Below are 15096 nucleotides of genomic sequence, written 5' to 3' on the forward strand. Positions count from 1 at the left end.
CAGCTAGTTTTCTTCCTGAGGAGTTGGCAACCCTGCCTCTGACACCTACCAGACCCATTAGTTCAGAATGAGTGCTGCATGAGAAATCGAACCGTGATGTCTGCCTGTGGGATTACATAACTGCAAAAAAGCCTGCGATTTAGTGTGACAGCCTGCCTTAAGCTTTTTTACAGACACAAGAGACATGTATATTACAGTGGTTAAACACAAGGAAGGCCTACTTTCACACACACACACACACACACACACACACACACACACACACACACACACACACACACACACACACAAGGCAGGACAGATCCAATAACCCACTCCATTCATCAGTTAGATTTAAATACAGTGGCAAAATGAAGCGCCTCCCTGATGGCTCATCTCAGTGAATGCATTTTATAAATGTCTAATAAAGTGGTCTCAAGTTGACCTGCAGAAGTGTGTGAGTTAGTTTCACCTTTTGCCTGGGCTGGTTGGGGGAGGACACCACCACTGTGTTACAGATGGTCAGAGCGATGAAGAAATCAATGATGTCAGAGAGGTCAGAGGGCAACTGGGACATTGGCTGGCTGTGGAAGCGCATGAAGTCCATCTGACTGCTGCATTCATTGACTTTGTCTAGGAGCTGAGGGTCGGGTGTGATATCTTTCTCCTGCAGAGAGAAAGAGGGGGTTTTCTCAGTGGCGAGCTCACATGAGAGAATACCAGGTTGGTGGCATGGCCAGAAGGGCTGACTGACCATGGGGCTGCTGAAGGCTGTGTGTTTAGACAGGATGCTGGCGCGCTTGGCCTCCGCCCTGCTGCCCGTCCGGCGATGGGATTTAGTACTCTGGGAGCGCAGCACCACCCGTGCACTCTGGTGGCTGTTCACACTGTCCCGTCTGGGCAGGGTGCCACCATAAGACGTACACTCATCTTCCTCAGAATCCATCTCCTGGTACATAGCCAGTCTCCTAGCTGGACAACACAAACCCACATCAGTAACACAAACAGCTGCTGGCTCTTCATGTTTTGGGGTGGAGCGTGTTTGTCAGGCCAGGGTGTCTCACCATTGTCATCATGAGAGTATTCAACACCTGCCACCGTACAGCGTCGAAACACCATCTTGTTTTCCGTCAGCGTGCCCGTCTTGTCAGAAAAGATGTACTGCATCTGGCCGAGGTCTTCAGTGATATTAAGAGCCCTGCACTGCAGCTGAGAGTCTGTCTCCTCGTCGTACAGGTCCATGTCCTGATGGATGAAGTACACTTGGCAGATCTTCACGATCTCAATCGACACAAAGAGGGAGATGGGGATCAGCACCTGGTGGAGGACAGAGTGCTTATTAGAAAAGGGATAGAGCTGGTTATCAGCTTATCCAGCCAACTCTGCCAGAACCCGACAGCAGTGATTTTCAACCCGGGTACCTCAACCTGAGGGGACATCGGCAATTGTATGGATGGATAGTGGCTAATTTAGGGACACTCTAAAAAAGCTGTCACCATCTATAATACCTGATCACATCCCCTGGGATGCAATCAAGCAGATTAAGTTAGATTTTGAACAGTTTTATTGTTAGCCATCAATCGCCATTAGCTTCGAGCTAAATATACATGGTTGGACATTTCCACGTTCTGGAGTAACAGAGATTTGACCCCACGCAATCACATAATCATGAAAAAAAGGCTGTTTTCTGATTCTGATGGCTCAAGACATCAGAAAAGTGAATCACACTTTCTGGCTGAAGTAACTTTAAAATAAGGAGGTGAAAAGTTTGAAGTGTTAGCATGAACTACTGAGCAGACTGCTAAAATAGAGGTTTGAGGAGCTGCAATAGTTAGCATGAAGTAATGGATAAATGCCGGTGTTAATGAAAGATTAATGTTTACATGACTTCATTTGACAAGGGTGGGGAGCTTAAAAAAAAAAAAAAAAGGTTGGGAACAACAGTATTACAACCTCTCAAAGTTCAAAATATTCACAAGGCCATACTATAAAAGTGTGCTGGGTATATGTTTGATTGTTTAAAAAGTATTGGTCCCATGTTGAACATTTCCAAGTAACATTTATGGAGAGCCGTTCCAGGCAAATGAGTCATAGCGTTGTGGATGGCAACTCAGCCTGCACATTCTCCCTGTGCCTGGCCACCATCAGAGTCATGTGTTTTTTTCCGAGTGTATGAAGAAATGTCCGGCAATAATGGAAAGTCTCGAACCTCGAACAGATGTTGTTTGTCCAGTGAAACCAACTTCGATCCTTACCCTCTTGATTTATTTCCAGGTCACCTGAACTAGCCATGACATCTGACACAGGGCACGGTGACATTTTTGAACCCACACAAAAGCAAACATGATGACAAATGTATCTGTTTGATGCTGTACCTCATGCGGTATTCTGCAGTTTGATGCATGTGCTCAGAATAAAGGTGGAGGTAATGACCAAGTGGTCCCCTTCCTGACGCTAGCCTGCTACTGCCAGAAATGAGACTCACAGCTATGTATGCACTGACTGTGTATGAAACATAACTCAGTGATATGTCTTGTTCATATCTTTAGGTTTTTGTTTTCTTAAATTTATCCCCGTTTCATACCTGAAAGACGATAATCATGGTGAGGAAGAGATAAATGGCTGACATGATGGGTGATAAGTCTTTCCCCTCAGGACTAAGAACGTCAAACACAGGCCTCTTATCTCCATACTGAAACATCCACAGCCCGTGACCTGAAACAGGAGCAGCACAATGTAAACACTTAAATACAATGGAATAAGAAAATAAATAGAACACACAGAAAACTCAAGATTCTGTTCCTTAAAAGACCTAAAGAAATCAAGCGTTAAGACAGAAATTTCTCCATTGGGGCAAAACCTTAAAGTGCTACGCACCAACAGCAGCAAACAAGCACATGACCAGCAGGATGATGACACACCAGAACACATCTACATTCATCTGTCTCTCCAGTTTACTGCGTTTGTAGCGGGGGCCATTGTTGTTCAGCATGGCTTTGGTCTCATGGCCTGCAAAGACACACAGCGTTAGCAGCAGGGGGTCAGAGGTTGAGTGCCGTTGTGCGGCGGCCGACAACATGCTAATGTGGGGGGCTAACCTGCGTAAATGACTATCCCTACAGCCTCCTCTGTGTTACGGATGGTGCAGCCCCTCAGCAGCAGGTTTTCTTTGTAAAGTGCATCTCTTCTGCCACTTCGGTGGACTCTGTCAAAATAAGGATACGCGATCAAATAAAGGCAAAATCATCATGATGATGTCTTTACACTAAGGATCGCCCGGGTTTGTGGGTCAGAATGGAAACGGGAATAACGAATGCCTCGTCTATAAAACGGTGAGCCACTGTATTTAGGGAGCTGTTTACGTAGCTGTAGGCTATTTAGACAGCTGTTACGAACATCGGTCACCGGAACAAGTGATCCTGACGTTGTCAGTTCCGTGGTGTTTGTGGGTTTCATTCAGCGGACACCTGGCTTTGGATGTGTGTCGTGTGTCGTGTGTGTGTGTGTCCCTCTCCATCCATCTCCTCGAGAGCAGGGTGGAGCAGCCATAGCAGCCAGAACTTTTACAGTGAGGGAAATGTTTAGACGTAGTCCTAAATGAGCATGAATTTTGTTAATTTTCGTGGTAACGACAGCAAACGGCTCTAAAAACGGTAAGAATCCAGTTCTGTGGTGGTTGAGTTCAGTGGTGTGGGTTGTTTTTGCAGGGAAGCCAAGAAAGTGAAGAGAACCAACTCGCGTTTACTTTTTATTGTTTTTTTGTTGTTTTGTGTTCTTGACACGCAAGGCACAAAGCTTCATCTCACTGCCTTTGCATTGAGACTTAGTGCTTTTTCATGGTACAACAGGATCAGATTAACACCGGATGATCCCTTACACCAATTTTGCCACTCGCAAATTGTGCGAGTGTACATGCCTTTCAGACAGGCTAATTGAATATCGTGAAAATGCTTCACGTAGTTTCACGTTACAAAAGTGGCTTTTGCGTTTCCCATGCCCACTGACGGCCCGAGACAGGTTACTGAGATCAGTGGACCCAGTACTCACCCAAGGACTGTTTAACACCTCGTAGTGATAGGAAGGCCAATTCAGGCTGGCGGCCACTTGGACAGGACAGTAGTAATTACTGTGTTTCAGTAGGGAGGGAGCAAAAGCAGTAACGGCCCCATATATCAGCAGCCTGTATCGGTCATCGGCTCAGGGTATCGGTATGGCATCGGCCCTAAAAAAATCTACATCGGTCGACCGCTACTTTACACCAGACTGACGATATAGATATTGACCTGTTATTGATAAACTGATATCCACATACATGTTGTCCACTAAGGGCTGATATGAAAACTTTTGCAAACATAATTCAGAAAAAAGACATCTGCTGCAATAATTTGAAAAATATCAAATATCCAGTGGTTTATCTTTTCACTCTCCTGCCTCCAACACATGTCTTTGGCATGTTTTTTTGATAACTAAACTTAAGGGATGATTGGAAAAAGACGAGGCCAGGCTGAAATTTCTACATGGTTTAACTCCCCTGTACTTGTACCAGCATTAAACCGAGAAGAAGAATCCCAGTCAATTATAATAATACCCCTAAAATTAAACTCTAAATCGTCCTGCCTCCATTACGTGATTTTTTTTTAAATGGAAGGATCATTCCAAAAATAAATCAATTTTAAAAAAATTTGGCTGATGGATCAGTATCAGAAATTCCTCACTCTTCACTATCCGTATCAATCCCCAGAAGCTGTATGGTCTGGGACTGGAAATACCCCATTACAGCCCAATCCCACTTAAGACAACATCAGTTTACTCTGCTGACCTCCTCACTCAATCACACTCTGAAGTGTCGTGGTCTTCCCTCACCGGAAGCTCGTATCTCAGCACAAATTTGCTGATACCGAAGCACTGACGGTGCTCCCGCCTCACAGAAACCCCGCGGGCGTAGAGCCAATCAGGTAATTCAATAATCCATCGCTAACCGCGGATCTCGCTTCAAACTCTTCCTTCGAAAACTCGCCAGGCTCATAAAAGGGGTACAAGTCGTACAAAGACCGCTCACAAAGTGAAAGCCCCTCCCAGAAAATCCCTGAGCAGTTTTAAATGAGCTGCAATCGCGCCTGTTATATGGGAGAGCTAAGCTTTTAATGTCAGCCTTAATCCCATTATTAAATCAAGGATTACTAGCGTGTTAGTTAAGCAGCTCGCTACCTTCAGATGTTTAATCATCTGCGTTGGAGTTTCTATCAAAGTCATGCAACTGTCAGCGTGTTTACAAACAGGAATGTTCATCCTTTGGCCTCTGACAGCGAGCAAGCAGACACGTCACCGCCGTCACAGATTAACAACAGTGTCCCTGAGCAGCGAGCAGCTGAAGTTCACATGCAGCTCGCCCTAGATCATAGCTCACGCTGCTCAAGAAATTGATAACACTCTGCGACGCAGATTGCCTTCTCTCCCGGGACGGTAGTGAGATTAGAGTTAGTGCCACTGGCCATGATGAAATAAAACACTGCTGAGACAAGCCCCCCCGCCCCCTCCCATCACCTCTGTGGATGTGCCCTGTACTCCACTGTAGCCTGGCAACTGAACACTTGCAGCATCTGGTCTTCTTCTGAGCAAAGAATAAATGTCATAATAATCATGCGAGGGCAGATCACCCGGGGAGATTTGCTGGAAGCTCGGATGATGTTTCCCATCTTTGACCTCCCACAAACCGCGAGCTACGCAGACATGGACCCCTACACTGATGCCAGGACTGAGAGGGTGTTCGAGGGATCCATCCCAATAAATTTGGGTCACAAACTCAAAGCAGCAGTTGCTTAAAAAGCCTTACATTTTTGTTTACCAACCAAGTATCCTACATTTCCCATGATGCAAATGTTCAACTAACACGATGCTGCCTGCTTGGTTAACACTGCTGGCTTTAAAGCCTCATACATTTTATGTGTTTAAAAAAAAAAAAGAAAGAAGAAGAAGAAGAAGAAGCTCAGAGCAAGACCTTGATGACATCATCTAGGTTACCCCCCCCCCCCCCCCCCAAAAGCACACAAGACATTCAGAAACTTATCTCATGTGCTGCATAACAGTCCCAGTGACACAAACTCTGAACTAGTTCCCCAGTCAATGCTAGTGGGCCAGCACAAACAAATGGATGATTATGTAAAGAAACCACACACTTAGGAATTAGCTGAATGTGGTTAAAATGTGGTTAATGAAGAAGAGATGAATACATCATGATGACCTGGATGAGTCTAGTGGACACAACAAGCTGCTGCGTTTCTACTGCAACCATGAGCAAGAAGGGAACAAGGTGGGAACACTGGGCTCTTATTTCCATTTTGGAGCTCAACGTGACTCCAAAATGTCACTGCATTCATTTAAAGCGGGACAAGAATGGAGAGTGACCCATTTAATGCGAGCTGTAAGATAATTGAGTGGCTCGGGTTCTAAACGGTCATGTAAAGGTGATCACAAACATCACGGAGAACCACAGTAGCAAACAAAGACAATACTCACATGTAGCCTCTGAATCGGTTCAGGTCGTTGTTGGGTTTTTCACATTCAATTATGCTGTTGTACTTGGAGGGGTCAAAATCACAATCCTGCATACAGACGAGGAACAGTTCATGAGCTCGGACGAGAGCCCAGTGATTTTGTTAGACGACATCATGTATGTGGTACTTGGGTTGGCATAAGACTTCTCGTCTACACAGCATAATGCAGAGGAATAAGATCCTCAGGCGACTGAGACACGCCTCACAGTTTGATAAACCCCCCACTAACTCAACAGTTAGTGACAAAACTTAAAGCAATTCTTCAACCCCAAGTGTTTTCAACCTTAATATACATATTTCTGTTTGTTTAAGCTCACAAAGACATTTTTCTCTCCTGCATCACTTCTTGGTGACTCCAGAGAGCAGAAAGAGCCATCAACGGATACTCAGATTGACGCTAAGAGCGACTGACAGTGAATGTCGGTTTATAATTGAGAATTCTGAGCTAAAAACCGGACACTTCGAGTTCACCACTACTTTTAAAGAGCGTGGATGACAGCTGATTCTCCATATCACAACAGAAGCAGCGGGAAGTGCAGAACTGGAAGGGTTGTAGTTTGTTTTTTAGCTCAAATCAAAGTGCTGCTGGATTACTGAGTGCAGAGCTGGATGAAGAAGACCTGGATTACACTGGATGATGCACTTGAGAGATTGTAAATAGATGGTTTTGGACAGTTTTGCAGTTATTAGTTGGTGGTCATCATTAGCTTCAAGCTAAAAGTACGGGGCTGGCTCTTTCTAAACTCTGGAATCACACAGAAGGGATGCACAGGTGAAAAAAAAGGTACTGTGAGCTAAAGACCTTTTTGTGAGTACTTTTTTTGTGAGTACAGTACCACTGTAATTATCTAGAGTAGTTCATGGGTAACAGCAGTGGAACCAGGAAGTCGGGAGCAGTTGTCTCACCAGGTCAAAGAAGCTGCGGACGACCTGCCTCTGCTTGAGGTTGGTCTCTCCGTCCAGTGTGGCAGTCTCGATGTGGCACAGGCGGTCCGGATCACTGGAGCTCAGCAGCAGAACATCAGCCGGGAGGATCTCGTTACATCGAAGCCTGATGAAGTCACCCACCCGCACCTCCTTCCAGTACTTCTCCACATAGCGTCTCTCCGCTCTGAGGGAGCAAACAGCTGGTGTCAGCTGTAGGTTGAAAGATGCCCAGCTATTGTTTTCAATAATTGCTGGTTCTATAAACAGAAACCGCAGCTCGGCCTCCATACGTCTGAGGCCATATCTTGATGCTAAAGCTGGTGTAACCAACTCCCAAAATCAGTCAAATACATGTTGCTTAGCGTGTATGTGTGTGTGCGTGTGTGTGGGGGGGGGGGCAGACAGACTGTGGACTGGTCTACAATGTCATTTATATGCCTATGTCACAAGCCAAAACTGCTGGAAGAAAAAAACTTTCTATTTTTAGTCAACAGAGGGGCTTTTCTCAACACAAATGTGTTATGGTGGGATACAACATGATGTCACCGTCCAGCCAGCATTGCTGCAGCCATTCAGGAGCAAATACACTCACGGCTGTAAAAGAACTCACAGACACTTTACTGAAGGCAACAAAGGTTCATTTCTGACCAATTTGATATTCCTGGTCGCAAATCTGCTCAATAATGCATTTCTCTCTAAACAACGGCATACAACTAAAAGGCAGAACAGTTATTTATTCATAACCCTGCCATCCTGACATTAACAACTCTCATTCCTCTGCTAGGAATGTGTCAGTGAAATGCACGTGGTGTCAGCATGAAAATCAAACGTTCTCAACGTCCTTTATATTCTGGACTGGACAAACCAGCAGCTGTTGAAGGATTTTTCCACCTTTCAGACGACCTAAGATTGATCAAATAGATCAGACAGGAAAAAAACACGCCATAATTAGAGCTGCAACAGTTAATCGGTTAGCCTGGAGGTTTCCAACATTCGGGAGGCCTCCCCAGGGGGAATATTAGTTATCAAGAGGAAGTCACATAGAACAGCCTAAACAGAACTGATTTGGTTAAAGATGGGGCTCAGTGATACAGTAATTTTAGGAGCATTTGTCCAAGAATAAAAACCTAAGAATACCGACCAACACCCTCTCAAATTCTGTTTATAAAAAGGACCGTTAGGCCGGATCAGCTACGCAGCTGATTATCTGTGGGATCAATGGGATAATTCAGGAAGTTAACTGAATCAGGATGGGCATGTCAGTCTCTGCAAGTACATAGCTGCAGAAGTAAAGAAGCACAACAAAAAGAAGCAATCAGTATTTGAACATCACTGCACAAATGTTGTAAAAATGGCCTTATTTCTGTCAGGAAAAAAAAATTGTCGTTGTTGTCGTCCTCCGCTTATCCGGGTCCCGCGATGGGGGCAGAAGTCTCATCAAGGAAGCCCAGACTGTCCTCTCCCCAGCCACTTCTACCAGCTCTTCTTGGGGAATCCTGAAGCGTTCCCAGGCCAGCCGAGAGATATAATCCCTCAGCGTGTCCTGGGACGGCTCCTCCTGATTGGGCATGCCTGGAACACCTCCCAAGGGAGGCGTCCAGGAGTCGTCCTCACCAGATGCCCAAACCACCTCCACTGACTCCTCTCGACATGGAGGAGCAGCGGCTCTACTCTGAGTCCCTCCTGAAGGACTGAGCTTCTCACCCTGTCTCTAAAGCCCAGTTCACAGAACACGATTTTAGGCATCTGCGATGTCGGCGATTTCCCTCCCCCAAATCGGGGTGAGGCACTAACGGCTGCCGCGACAAAAGAAATGAGGTTTGAACAGCTCGAAGACAATGGACTGGGAGGTCGCATGCGACGTCGGCGACAGAAAGTGAACATCTAGCACTGCTAGATATCCAGGACTTGTCGCAGTGATGTAAACAGAGCTGCAGCCAATGACAGCAGACATGGGAGGTACTGCCAACCCAGACGAAAAGAGCTCTGGCAGCGGGGGAGCCGTGCATAGCGAACAACAACAACAACAAAAACGACGAGAGGCACGGATTCTACAAAGGGTTCGCAATATCCGTGGATACAGGATTTTTTCGCTACATAGTAGCGCACAAACGACGTGGAGGGCTGCGTTCTGCTCCACGTCCATGTTTACAATGAAAGGGGCGTGTGCTGCATTCAAGAGTTTCCTGGCCAGCTGGGCAGTCGGCCACACCTACTGACGGGGAAAATCGTGTAGTCTGAACACTCCCGTCCACCGACAAATCTTGTATTGTGAACAGCAGCCCGATTGAGCATCGGGTGGTGTGAACAGCAGGGCGTGTACAAAAAAAGTCATGTAGTCTGAACAGGTCAAAAGGGAGAGCCCAGCCACCCTGCGGAGGAAACCCATTTCTGCCGCTTGTATTTGCGATCTCGTTCTTTCGGTCATTACCCAAAGCTCATGGCCATAGGCGAGTCTTTTTTTATCTATTTAATTTAGTAAAACCTTATTTTGAAAAAAAAATACTGCAAAAAAAAAAGCTTGTGTATTTTTCATACTTGTTCTAGTTTGTATGTTTAGTTGAGAAAAAATTCAAAATTTGTGCAGATTATTCTTGACTCATGATATCATTTGTTTATGATATTGCAATCGCAATAATGTACACAATCATCACAATCACCAAATCACGCAGCATTCGTTTATCATCCGCAGAGTTGGGTCACCGGATTGAGGGTCTCTAAATTGGGGGAGATTATTCCTAGATTGACTGACTCCATTCAGCGGTTCTGATCCACATGATTCAATTCCATAGCTTGAGCTTTAACACCAACCTGCGGTACCGATGATGTCACTGATCCGTTCACTCCGGTCAAACAAAGAGCTTTGGAGTACAAACTCCAGCCCTGATGTTGGCCACGCGTGTTTTACGGCCTCAAACGCCAACACACTGCTGACATGTTGATGGCTCCATCTGACTCTTATTTACCAAAAATAAATCCCTCTGTGATGAAGAACTGATTTACTGGATGTTATACTGTAATATAAGTGACGAAGATAAGTCAACTAACTGGGAAGTAGCAGGCTCCCACTTGAGTCCTAATAAATAATGCTGTATTGGATAAGATCCCACTTCCTGACCCAGTATCAGAGGCAGTTTGGATACTGGTGTTGTTATCACGACAGCACGAACTGTGGGTCTAGATGTACTTAAAGCAGTACAGGAGATGCTCAAGTTAACAAAATAGAGTAAAAACAGCTTTCTAAGACTTTTCCTGTAGCTTTTACTTCAGTGTGCCTGAAGTCTGCTGTTCTCAGAGCCAACGTAACGCGAACAACGTGAGAAACTCACCGGAGGAAATAGAGATCTCTGATTATGCCTCATCATTTTATCATTCATGACTTATTAAAACAATCTCTTTATTCAATTAAATCAGATGTGTCATTTTCTCTGAAACAAAGTGGAATGAGGGCAGGCTGATGAGAATCAATTATTCCTGTTCAGCCTCCTTCAAGTGCTGCCTGGAAGTAAAATGACTCCTCCGTTCTTGGCAATGCTTTGTGCAAGACGAAAACATAACTGTCTGTAATCAGAGCAGTGAAAAAAAGGCCCACACACACACACACACACACACACAATTAATTACAGAGTTTTGGAGCGATTTAGTGGCTGAGATGGACAATAGCGAGATAAAGTAGGCGTTCAGTGACCTGGGGTTCAGATCATTTCTGGACTCTTACCAGCGGAGGTTTTTAGTGCTCTGGAAAGCAGATTAATAACCAAGTTATATACATTCCTCAAAAACTCCATTCACTTGTGCAGCTGTGTGGCTGGACGGGCGAGGCCTACGTCTCTGAGGATGCTGTAAAATCCACGTTGAGTACCGTTTATCTGAGGTACAGTAATACATGTACCAGAACACGGCTGCTTGCACTACTTACACAATGTAAACATGAGCTTTTTTTGTTACAAACTGTAGTAGTATTCTCCATTGCTCTACGCAGTTTAACCTCCGCCAGGGTGAGACTCTGATGTTTAGACTGTAACTCACGATGGATACTTTAGGACCTCCACTTGGACAGAGCCTGGAATACGGTGCCCAACTGACATTCCTTCTAGTTCATGGCAGCGTACAACGCAACTCAGAAGTAAAGGAAAAAAAAAACACTAGCTCCGGGTCGAACGGTGTCCAACTCAGAAATTAGCGCCAAGTATCTTTGCAGAGGTCCGATATCTCCAACGTGAAAAGAAAGATGGGGGCGTTTGTCCTGTGTGGTAAGAAGGGAACACACAAACTTTTTGATATGTCATTCTTCTAACTACAGTGGAGTGTGGGAGCTGAGTGTTTCTAGTGTCATTTAAGCATGTCGAGTACGGTTGGAAGTCAGAAATCTCCGACTCATCGTGAATGCAGAAAATATGTCATTTGATTGATGGTTGATCTCGACTAATGTCGCAGTTTTACACACGAAAGAGGGAACCAAGAAGAAAACAGTCCCTCCTGAAAAATCTATTTGTTTATAACTCTCAGAAAATAGGACGATCAGTAAAGTTCCCCCAGAGCAACTGTATCTCTGCACCACATCTTGAACTGGATCACATCCCACAGAAGCTGTTGTTCTCTCTCTCTCTCTCTCTCTCTCTCACACACACACACACTGAAAATCTCTGATTTTGTCAATAAAATATCAAGTAAATTAAAAAAATAAAATAAAAATCTCACTTCCAACAGTTCAAAGTGTTCAAATTGTTCCTTTTGTCCACCAAACATTCCAGGACCCACCAAGCAAATCCACATACGTAAGAATCTGGACAGCCTGCAGCTTCAGCCGAGTCAGCTGTCGCCAGGCTCAAAAAGGACAACATTTGGCACAATATTGTGACAGCAGCAGAAAAATTCAATTATGTCCAACCTTGACAGAGCAACTTGGGTCAAGGCTTGCGTAAAAGTGAGGAGCCGCTAACACTGAGGCTTTTGATTGGGGTGAATTATGCTCTGTACACGGACAACAGTGCTGCTTTTCATTAGGACAAACACACAGCACACATGGAGTCAAGAGGACAGTCAAAGAGGAGAGGAAGCCGGGGGGGGGGGGGGGAGACAGGTCGGCAGGTAGCACGATAATGTCAAACATCTGGATTGTCGGAGCAGCAGGGTCACAACTCTCTGTCGGGTCGGCCGGCGTGGTGCCACCTCACCGACCAGGGTTTTATGTTCAGGATTTCATCGGTGATGCATGTTCAAGAGATGCACTGATACGACTTTTTCTGATACCTGGACGTATCAGCTGACACCTATGCAGATGTTTCACTTGCAGGTTGTGTGACAGGGACACACAATATCAGATTTATTGCTGAAATCTGATTTGAGGGAACAATGCCTTCCTCTATTCTAGGTTCACACATATTTTCAACCAATAAATTTCCATGACATTTTCACGCGGGAAAACATTTCACGACTACACATCCAACATCTGTTAATATGTGAAAAAGAGACAAAAAAAAAAAATCGACGGCAAAATTTACCACCGCCACGACAGACGTGTGGTTTGGGACAAGATTAAAAAAAAAAAAATCAATCAGCAGCAGCAGGGACAGGGCGCTCACACGCAGGAAGCAGAGGCTTGAGCCACTGGACCGATATATCGGAATAATCGCCCGCATATCCGGCGACGACACGCCGGTATCACCACGCATCTCGACTGCGGGCGTCACTGTGTTGAAGAGACTTGGGTCTTTCTCTGATATGTAAGGTTTTGTGAACAAATAGGCACGCGGACCTACACCCTACAGACGAATGCTGCAGGGATCAGTGTCAGTCTGTGTAATCAAACAGCCGCAAATAAAACACACGCAGTTGTGATTTTGAACACAGCTGCTAAAATACTGTGGAAATACGCTCATTTGTGGAAAATAATGTTGTGCTGTGTATCAATTTAGCAAAACACTGCCATTGTGACAACGCGTCTGCACAACTGTTTGATATTTATTAACTTTTCTACTAGTTAAAGTTTGTTTGCTCCATCGAGAATTAAACATTTTAAAGTTTTTTTCGTCATTTGGAGTACTTTTCAAGCAAGTGGACTCATGACACACAATATTTTCTACACAATTCTGCAACTCAAAAGTCTTGCAGCCCTACAACTGGTGTGTGACCCAGTCCACATAACGTGATCTCACATGATCCTGAGCTCTAATGGATCAGCCACATTTTGGATCCAGCTGTGTGAATCAGCACCAGCCAGCACCAACATCGGACTCATGCTTCCCCAACATGTGGAGCCACGATTGGAAAAGTCTGGCTGGCACCTGACGGACAGGTATGAAGTGACTGACAGCGGGGATCAGGCGTGAAGGCCGGGCTGAAGGCGTAACAAACAAAAAGTGTGATTTTTCTAGTCGGCTGATGTGAATGCATGCAAGCAGCACAGAGGACAGTTTGTCCTGGAGGAAAACCACATCTGGACAGAGCTGGCTGCTGGTACTGAGGCCCAACTTACCTGCTGTAGACCAGACAGTCCATGTGATTGATCTCTTTATCCGACCTGTGCCTCCTGTAGTCCTCCCACAGGTCTTTGATAGCAGTGACTGATAGAATGAAAACCACTGGAGCCAGAGCCAATTCTGGCTGGAACGCGTTGACAACTGGCACAAAATTCAGCAAAGCGATGAAGACAAAGTAAACATTAGCAAACCGATGAAACTGCTCGAAAAGATTCTTGGGCAGGAAAGACAGCACAGTGTACTTGGTGGTCTTAATCTTGTTGTTTGCATAGTGTCGGTTTGGGTTGTCCTCCCCTTTGGCGAGATCATACAGGAGGTTTGCGTGGACGACTCGGGTTTTACTCTCCTTGGTTTTCTTCTTTCGCTGCTTTTTGCCGTGTGAAGCTTTGCCCATCCCGGCTTCTTCTTCCTCGCTCTCCCGCGCCATGGCCAGTCCTGCCTCCAACTTTCCCACAGTTGAGCTTTTCCTTCGTCTCCTCTCATACAAAGACAACAACACGAGCCGCTAGCTAGGTTATCATTCTTCTAACATCGGGGAACATCGTCAGCCTTTTCGTGTGGTCACACCAGTAGCTCCTTTTCATCCATGTTGACTCCTCTTTTCGCGAGTCAGAGGAAAACTTTGGCTTGTTTGGCTTTTCCTTTTTTTTCTTCTTCCCCCCTCACTGCTGGGAAGGATGCTGAGATAGTAGGACGGCATAACTCAGGCTCGCCTCAGGCCGCCGCCAGATCTACAAACTACCCGGATGGGCCTCCGCCGCTGAGCGCGAGGTGGTGACGTGTGCGTTCATCTACAGGGAGGCGCAGCTTCAGCAAATCTAGGAGGTTCGTCAACGAGTCAATGGTCGCTCCTCTCTGGAAATGTGAGCCGCAAGCCCCTCCTCATCCAACCTGGCTGTCTCCAAGTGCCACGCGGTATTATTGGAGTTTACACTGTCCTACAGGAAGCAGCCAAATATCGACAGAGCTGGAGTTTGTTGACTTGCGTGGTATTCTAACCTGCCGGATGAGCCATTCCAACAAAAGTGGAACAGAAAGGTGGACCAACTGCACTCAAAAAACAACAAAGTAGTTTCCTTGTCTCAGAGTAAGTTGTTAAAACACAGTTCTCACAATAAATTTAAAAATTGCTAATGTTGGTTGTAATCCTAAAA

The 15096-nt window shown here is 45.4% G+C and overlaps 1 protein-coding gene across 1 annotated transcript in view; it reads right to left on the reverse strand.

Moving 5' to 3' along the window:
* The window catches only part of atp10a (ATPase phospholipid transporting 10A), a 38932-nt gene extending 24292 nt beyond the window's left edge, over positions 1-14640 (reverse strand). The window contains exons 1-9 of the mRNA XM_086224894.1: positions 13939-14640; positions 7440-7644; positions 6496-6581; positions 3078-3184; positions 2857-2988; positions 2564-2694; positions 1044-1296; positions 734-951; positions 452-646 (exon numbers count right to left, since the gene is read on the reverse strand). Coding sequence (XP_086081020.1) covers positions 452-646; positions 734-951; positions 1044-1296; positions 2564-2694; positions 2857-2988; positions 3078-3184; positions 6496-6581; positions 7440-7644; positions 13939-14369 — 1758 coding nt within the window. The 5' untranslated portion in view covers positions 14370-14640. The remainder of the gene's footprint in view (positions 1-451; positions 647-733; positions 952-1043; positions 1297-2563; positions 2695-2856; positions 2989-3077; positions 3185-6495; positions 6582-7439; positions 7645-13938) is intronic.
* Between the last annotated feature and the right edge of the window lie 456 nt (positions 14641-15096).

This window comes from Aulostomus chinensis, chromosome 14, assembly GCF_037954235.1.
Source record: "Aulostomus chinensis isolate RoL2024-O1b breed Wild chromosome 14, RoL_Achi_v1.0, whole genome shotgun sequence".
Classification (NCBI taxonomy): Eukaryota; Metazoa; Chordata; class Actinopteri; order Syngnathiformes; family Aulostomidae; genus Aulostomus; species Aulostomus chinensis.